Source organism: Polyodon spathula, chromosome 25 (genome assembly GCF_017654505.1).
Source record: "Polyodon spathula isolate WHYD16114869_AA chromosome 25, ASM1765450v1, whole genome shotgun sequence".
Taxonomy (NCBI): Eukaryota; Metazoa; Chordata; class Actinopteri; order Acipenseriformes; family Polyodontidae; genus Polyodon; species Polyodon spathula.
In genome coordinates this window covers 21,690,348-21,698,964 of record NC_054558.1, presented here as the reverse complement: position 1 = coordinate 21,698,964, position 8,617 = coordinate 21,690,348, and the positions used below count along the sequence as shown (strand labels likewise).

The 8,617-nt window shown below is 45.2% G+C and overlaps 1 protein-coding gene across 2 annotated transcripts; it reads right to left on the bottom strand.

The window, feature by feature from the left end:
- Window positions 1-372: 372 nt before the first annotated feature.
- Window positions 373-4,965, bottom strand: LOC121300130 (14-3-3 protein eta). Of its 2 annotated transcripts, XM_041228552.1 has the most exons (3): window positions 4,948-4,965; window positions 4,552-4,639; window positions 373-2,017 (listed from the first exon to the last, which is right to left on the bottom strand). In XM_041228552.1, the coding sequence occupies exons 2-3, from the start codon at window positions 4,636-4,638 to the stop codon at window positions 1,358-1,360; spliced, it is 747 nt and encodes a 248-aa protein (XP_041084486.1). In that variant the 5' UTR covers window position 4,639; window positions 4,948-4,965; the 3' UTR covers window positions 373-1,357. The 2 variants fall into 2 exon arrangements, with proteins under 2 accessions (XP_041084486.1, XP_041084488.1); XM_041228554.1 differs by lacking the exon at window positions 4,948-4,965 and having other exon boundaries at window positions 373-2,014; window positions 4,552-4,941.
- Window positions 4,966-8,617: the final 3,652 nt, after the last annotated feature.

The window sequence follows — 8,617 nt, the reverse complement described above, 5'->3', positions numbered from 1 at the left end:
TGCCCGTGCTAGTTAAATGACAGGCTGCTGTCCAGTGGTTTGTGCACAACAAAACCTATAGAAATGACACCTCTCCCCCTCCCACTCCCTAAAAGAACATGCTGTTTTTGTTTCAGTCAGATGTCGTGGGCTACGTATACATGCAAAATTTGTTTGAGAATGTATCTGTAATGTTTTTAAACAAATTGCCAGGCTGAATCTGTTCATCAGTGTGTGCCTGAGATGAGTGGAGAACCCACGTCATCTGAACAGGATTCCAATGTATTTTCTCACTATGGGAGGACTGAAAACCTGCAAGAAATACAGAACAGATCAAAAAGCAATGACCAAACCCCGACCCCAGGAAAGACACGCCTGGCCACATGCAGATAATACACCTGAAGCAGCATTTATTTGAATCCATTCAATCCAAAACATTTCATTTTAAGTTTGGCATTCCATCCATGTCCATTTCAATGTAGTCTTAATACAATCTGACTGAGAGGCAAACGGTTTAAAACATAAAACAAAATCACAAAGAAAAAAAAAGAAATAAAACCTGCTGAACACTGTTTTAGTTAAACAACAGACACTTGATAAAATGTGTATCTTATACACATACCCAAATATTAAGCAAATGTAATGCATTAGGAACCTAAATATGTGTACATCAAATAACTTCACATAAATTACAAACATGGCAAAGAAGAATATTTTCCTTCAATGGCGTGGATTCAAGTCTGTTAACTGAAGAGACACAGCTGTGTATTCCTGCGACAGTCATATTCCTGTTCCAACAGGCTGCCTAAACATGATCCTTCTCATTTTGCATTCACAAGGCATTACTGCAGATAAACCATCACATCTCTCAGATAGCTCAATCACCAAATCATTCTCTAACTTCACTGATTTATTGATTTTTCGCCCCCATTAAATAATTCTACTGTCACTAATACTTAACAAATTATCAATATATTAAATATTCTCACCATTTATTTATTTTTTTTATTTTTTTTTTTTTATTTTTTTTTTAAATCGACTGACATGACGATGCCAACTGACTTTGCAAACTTTAATATTATTATAATTCTTTTGCGCACAATTCATTTTGCAACTACAGCGAGAAAAAAAAAAAAAAAAAGGGTCTCTCTAAATTGCCAACACAAACCCAACATTGCCAACGAAGACGTTATTATTTTTGAGATAAATGTTTCTTGTAATGCTGTGATGGGCAGACAGCTGATGGAACCAGCTGTGTGGACAGTAGATACAGTCAGCGCCAGGGTATGCAGCACGGAGGGTAGGGGGTAGTGTGGGTGGTGGGGAGGGAGGCTGGAGGGTTGTAGAGGGTGGGAAGGGGGAAGGGGGTTGAAGCTCTTCAGTTGTTGGCCTCTCCAGCTTCGTCGTCCTGCTGGTCGCTTGTCCAGAGGGTCAGGTTGTCTCGTAGTAACTGCATGATGAGGGTGGAGTCCTTGTAGGAGTCCTCGTTTAAAGTGTCCAGCTCCGCGATGGCGTCGTCAAAGGCTTGCTTGGCGAGGTGGCACGCCTGCTCGGGCGCGTTCTGGATCTCGTAGTAGAAGACGGAGAAGTTGAGCGCCAGCCCCAGCCTGATGGGGTGAGTGGGCTGCATGTGCTCCTTGCTGATCTCGAAGGCCTCCTTGTACGAAGCCTCGGAAGACTCCACCACGGCTGCCTTCTTCTCGCCGGTGGCCACCTCCGCCAGGTAGCGGTAGTAATCTCCCTTCATCTTCAGGTAGAAGACCTTGCTCTCGAACTGCGAGTCATTGCAGTTCTTGATGAGGAACTTGTCCAGGAGGGCCAGCACGTCGTTGCACACCGTCTCCAGCTCCTTCTCGATCTTCTCCCGGTAGGCGCGCACCATCTCCAGCTTCTTCTCGTTGCCGTCGGCGGAGGTCTTCTGCTCGATGCTGCTGATCACCCTCCAGGAGGAGCGCCGCGCCCCGACCACGTTCTTGTAGGCCACCGACAGCAGGTTCCGGTCCTCGTTGGACAGAGCCTCATTCAGCTCTGTCACCTGCTCGGATGGAGAAGAGAAAAAAAAAGAAAGAAACGAAACACGATTGAACACCTGTGCTGTTGCCTGCGAGGAGGATCGCAAATCATTTCAAGGAAAACAGCTGTAGTTTGACCTACTTAGAAATGTGCTGAATGCCACTGCTTTTCAGGCTCTGGTTCGATTTGACTTTCTACTATTAAAAAAAAAAAAGTGACAATGTACTTAAGATAATGTTGTAACACCATCGGAAGTTGGTACCAGTGGCTATAGAAAATCACTCTTCTAGCAAATTCTTTATTATGCAGACTGGCCTTTTTTTCCCACCCCAAGATCCACTCACAGTAGGGGGGATTCCCTGCATGTGTCACATCTGTCCTGCTTTGCTGTACGTACTCCTTTGGGCATAAAGGAAACTTCAGCACAATGAGCTCACATAGCAGGGGAGACATTGTGTTATTAATCCTACTTGTCTTATTAGCAGTTAGCTGAACATTATGCATCTGTATCCCCTTCTGCAGTGGCATCTACATTAATCCATTTCTTTCAGCTGCAGCTTTGAAACACTGCCATGGACTGACTTGAAAGAATACTGGTACCCAAGAGCTCAGACAACTCTAGTCTAGTTTAGTGCTGAGATTCACTGGCAGCAGACAGCAACTGCAGCAGAGTGGCCTGCTCTCATACCCACAGGACACAAGGGAGCAATGAGTAGAATGAGATGACATCACAATGCAGCGACATCATTGCCTGCTTTCAATGACTGACACCTGACAGGCTGAGCTGTAGAAAGCTACCAGCTCTGTTCTGAATCCAGGCCCGTTTCTTATAGGATGCTGTTCCACATACTGCAGATTTCAGTTTTTAGAAAAAGAAAAACAAACAAACATATGTCATAGATAAATGCTATTGTAGACAATGCAATTGTATGTAATTGACCTGTTGCAATATAATTATATGTGTATGCTCAGTGGGTGGATATGTATATCATTTTCCTAAACTGAACCTGCAAGACAATAATAGTGCCACAAAACTAACTAGAGTATAACAAAACAGAGCAATAGAAAATCTACTAAAATATGAATGTGTTGCATTATGGAGCAAAAGGAACCACTTGGTTGTACACAGAACAGGCAGGCACCATAGCCAGCATAGACCTAGAGACAGTAGACCATGTCATTATATATGTATGCTGTGCTAAATTGAATTGGGGAAAAATAAAATACTAGTAATTTGACTGCAAGCATCAACACCCCTGCATGGCCTGTTCCAACACACCATCTACACCCCAGAGCCGAACCAGATGGGAAGCACCAGTCCTTATAGGATAGGAGGCGGATTATTATATTATTATACAGCGAGTTTGAACAAATGGTTGCTTTGCAAACACGATAACAAGGTCTGCTCCGCTTTCTGCTTCTCCTGTGCACAGTGCTGGGGTATTAAAAGTATTTTATTTGGCTATGTGTTTTTAATCGGCCTTCGTTGCAGAGTGCAGTAGGACGCAAGCTCCCTTTGCTCGCCACTTGCTGCTGCAGTTAACGCCCAGTCTGAAATCAATACAATATGCAGCTACTGAATGCAGCGCTGCTCCCCCCGAGAAACTGAATTCAGGGCTGATTCCACTCGGGTCTTTGTCTTTTCATGCGTGACGGTGTTTATCACTCATTACAGACACAGTGAAGGCGTCTCTGAGATACCCGGACTACACTGTCACGCCTGTGTTATTTTTCACAGCAGACATTCACAATGTTAACAGCTGTGCGTTGATTTTTAGTTTGCATTCTCTCTATCATTTGTAATTTTACAAAACAAAAAAAAGCATCCTAAGAATGATGTGATGACAATTGTTTTAAATATGATTAGCCCTAAATCTTAATGCGAATGCTTGGATACAATATCTGTATGAGTTATTATTAGTATAACACACACGCTCTATGCATTGATCAGAATAGCGTAGTCCTGACCAAACCGAATCAATTGCTTTTCTTTTATCCAGCAACGATAACCCAGATAGCTAACCTTGTACCACACCCACAGCACGGCATGTCCCCTAACCCGGGCCAAAGCACCCCTGAGCGGTCTCTTCAGACTCTGCATGAACGATTCCTAGCAGGTACCGGGTTAACGCAGGAGCCGCACACCCCGCCGTTATCAATAGCAGATGACCAAACCCCAAGCCGCTGGCTATTTTAACAGCCCCATTTATAACGCTTCCTCTGCTGCCACAGACCCGTTTTCATCCCGCTCTAAATTCATCGACGCACGCCACCCTACTAAATAATAATCCGTGTTTAAAACGAAATATCTGCACCATTCATAAAGAGAGAAAACACACACACACCATTACGTTGTGTCTTGAAATAAAAATGTTATTTATTATTATTCATAATAAATATAAATGACCTCGATATAAACGGCACCGGGTGTAATACACGCCCATACTCTCGGTGATACGCGCAGACTGGAACAGCATTGGAATCCGGCGGAATTCAAACCTAGTTCTGGAACGCCGTGGTGTTTATTTCGGTACGCAGGGTTAACGGCTCGGTACTTACCGATTTCATTGCTGAAGCCATGTCATCGTATCTCTCAGCCTGCTCGGCGAGCCGGGCTCTCTGCACCAGCTGGTCTCGGTCAACCATTCTATATTATTGTAAGGGTACACACACACAAAAAACAACTGGTAAATAGCAATTCTCCTTTTTTTTTTTTTTTTAACCTGTCAAATTTATTTTTTAACGAAAGCCAACCGTTCTGAACTCTTGTGCTGCTTCCCTTAAGCTGGCCAGAACAGGGAAAAACAAAACAGAAGAGGTTCAGATCTCTTCAAAAACGCTTCCAAATCTTTATAATCTAAGATTTGTTATGAATGTGTCTACTGCCCTCTTTATTTGGCTAGAGCTACACAGCTAGTGCTATTGGACTCCCACATTCGCTCTCTCTCCTCTCACTTGCTTTCTTGCTCTTTCTCTCTCTCTCTCTCTCTCTCCTTTCTTCTCCGCGGTGCTCGTCGCGCGTTTGCCGCAGTCGCGCAGGCGCGCTGAGGGTCCCCAGTATGGGGGGCCCAGGGGGGGGGGGGGGGGGGGGGGGGGGTTGGTGTATTTGAGGTTGACGTCATCAGCTATAAATAGAATCGCAGACCCGTCAGCCCTACACATGCGCAATGGGAATGCTGCATTCTGGTGCTGCAGAAGAGGTGGTGCATCGGGGTCACACACGCACAGGTTCACTGGCGTGGTGCTTACAATGCATCCAGTGCAATTTATTGATAGACTAATATGGGATCAATACCCCCACCCCCTCCCAAACCTCTCTCTGTCACGCTTTCACCCGCAGATATTGACCGCCAGTGCAAAACTGAAACGAGAGATTCTTAACAAAGCCATCTGGGGCTTTGACTGGGCAGCAAGTATTAATATTACTAAGAGGCAAGGCAGTAGCTGTTACAAGGATCATCCTCACACGGGAGTGAATCAGCATGAGGGAACAGATTCAAACGGGTTCTGCAGGACTCTGATTTTATACCTGTCGGACCCCTTTGATAATAGATTAAAACTCTGTCTGATCTCACAGCCCCTGATTAGCACTAATTTTGGACCTCATTAACATGAAGGCAGCCTGAAATCAGTGGTAATCAGGGCTGTGTCGCTGACTGTGAGCTCCTGATCTGTAGCTCCCAGATCATTTATCGAAAGCTCTCTGCTATTCAGATTCCTATGAAAGATAAGCCAGCCTCCCTGCTCCTCAATGTTAAATCAAGGTGGTTGGTCACCTAATGAGGGGCTTAGCTGACATGTGTGTAAAAGTGTGATGCTGTGTTTCCATCTGCACTGTGAAACTGGGCTGGAAAACTCCTTGACTCCCAGTAGCCAATCAGGCGCTTCCCAGCCCACCAGGCTGCAATGCAGTACTGATGCAAGGCTTCAGTTTTTTCAAATGCTTGTCAGTGTTGACGCAATGCGGATAAAAGCTCTATAACCATGAATGCAGATGAGCCTGGCTCTTTTGCATAGCGGTTAAGGCACTCGCTTGCAATGTGCAAGGCTTGTGTTACATTCAAATGTGAGATGCTGTTAAGTGTGTAAAGTCGTCAGCCAGCGGCTAGTAAGATGCTATTTCTCCTAGCCACAGATCTTGCTGTCAGTTCTGCTTCAGTAAACCGCAAAGGGGCTGCAAGGGGGCTCACTGTAATGAAAGCCGTGCTGCTGAGCACTGTTTAAATTCTGCACAGACCTGCTCCCTTTGTCCTGCGTGTACAACAGGGCAAGAGGCTGGGGGCAAACCTGCTGCCCTGCACATCGCAAGAAAGGTTCTTAACCACTGAGCAAAAGAGCTGGGCTCGCCTGCGTTCATGCATCTAGAGCTACACCTGTGTTAAAAGGTGCTCTCGTGATAATAATTTGCCCAGCAGCTCCAGGCTTGGCTGGTGCTCCTTTACCAGCAGTTCCCATGTTCAAAAATATCTTTTAAAATGTTGCCATGCTGAGTCCCCACATGGCTTTTGACACAGTTCTGTTAGTCATCTTCATTATGAGCATTCTGCATTTACAACCCCCCCCCTTCTTATTGACACACTTCCATCTGTCCAGTCTGTGGATCAATGGGAATTCATACTGGGAACGGGGTGGGGGGGAGACACATGACTGGAGTAGCTGGAGGCTCCTCTGTGACCAACAGCAGGCTCCACCGCCTCTGATGAGCTCTCACCAGGAGCGAGAGCAGGAGAGGGGCATCAGAAAGAGAATACCCCCTCCCAGACCAGGTGAGGAAGAGGGAGTCAAGAGAGAGAAGGCGAGAATGAGGGGAGATTGATGTTGATGAGTTATACTTAGGGAGATGAGACAGGAGGCGGAAGGGAAGGGAAGGGCAGAAAGAGAAATCTATATTCCTGTGCTGAGCTCACATATCCTTGTAATGCAGGAGGAGAATGTCAGGGAGAGGGAGCAGGGATGGAAGGGGAGGGGGAAGAGGGATTAGTTTACTGGTGACTGCAATCACAGCACAGCAACGACACATCCCCCAGCATGCAATTCACTCAACCTGCTCATCACGCTAAGAAAAGCAAGAGGAGGCAATACGGCTCTGAGGCTGAAGCTGCAAGACGTCCTCAGAGTTTGTTTTCCTCCGCAGGGCCTCTGGTAAGACTCCTCTGGGATGCTGTATTCTTCTACAGGGCTGTGCAGTGATCTGCAGTGCTATTCCTCTCATGAAATCCTCTAGTAATCGTACTGTGTGGTAGTTTACTGTGAGCCAGTTCTTCAGCAATAATTCAATATTTTCAAACATGTGTTGTACTTTGTGACAGCATTTCATTAATTAACATTTTTTTAAAAAAATCCACACGTGTGAGTATTTCAAATTTAGCAGTCATTAGAAAAAGCTCTCGTGTGCTGCCTGAATACTGAGCCCGTACTGGGACAGCGTCATTCAAGAGGCCTCCCAGATTGTCCCTCGGCCCCTCCTCCGTCTCTTCATATTAATGGCAGGCAGCCCTGCTTATATAAGACAGAGACTCTTTCACATGACACTGCCAAGGACATGTGTCGCTGCAGGTGTACCTGCCTGGTTTGGTGCGTGGTATTCATGTCACTCTTAACACTGTAGCACTAGGGACCCTTGTGATTGCTCTTACATAATTACAAACAATCTGGACTAGATTCTGCTCTAGTGTAAACTGTGCAGCACTCTGCCGTCTGTGCAAAACCGGACGCGCCCCGCTGCAGTTTAATTGAAGAACACTGAACTCCAGGATCCTTGGCCTGTTGCATTTTTTTTTTTAACAGAAATTAATCCGCTAAAGAGATGCACTGATGCTATTTTGATATCGCTAACACAAAGCTGAGCCCTGTTGTACTGATCTAGTCAGTGGCTGCATTCAGACCCCGTGCACAGACCCCACTGATAAATGCAATTTACAAGCCTTTTCCAGGCTCATACAGTACACTAAGCACTAACTCTGCTTTATCCTCATTTTTTACACAAGGGCTTGCCATAGCTATTTATCATTTACCATGTGCCTGTGCCGTACTGTGCTTTAACTTTGCTTTAATCACGGTGCACCACCACTCACTGTTTGCAAAGAGCAGTCAGGGCTCAGGCATGCTAAGCTGGTGTTGCCCAGCTCCTCACCAGTTTTTGTCAGTACTTGGTGTTTATAACAAAGGGTGCTTCAGTTATTTTGTTTCCATAATCATTCATTAGTAATATATTCAATTGTCTTGTGGATGGGGCACTCCCATCTGGATGAATGGAAAGCACCTGCTAATCCTGCTGGGTTTGACCCTTCCCTCCCGTCAGTCTCCCTGCAGGACCGCAGTGTATGAAACAGTAGCTGGCAATGTGAAATGCAGTAAATAGCACTGTGTTAATACTTTGTATTACTTGTGACTGTCTTTCAATACGATTTCATATCACTAGCAAACAGGTGTCATTAATAGATTGAACCAACCCTTAGCTGTAATCAATACACAGGATTATCTTTTGGTCTTGAAGTCCTCAAAACACACAACAAATGGAAAGGCTTAAGTATCTAATTACTTGACGCTGTAAACAATGAGTTATCTCCTCAATAAATGACTGTCTCAGATTTTATCTACTCTGAAGACTGTTGCCTCTTCACAC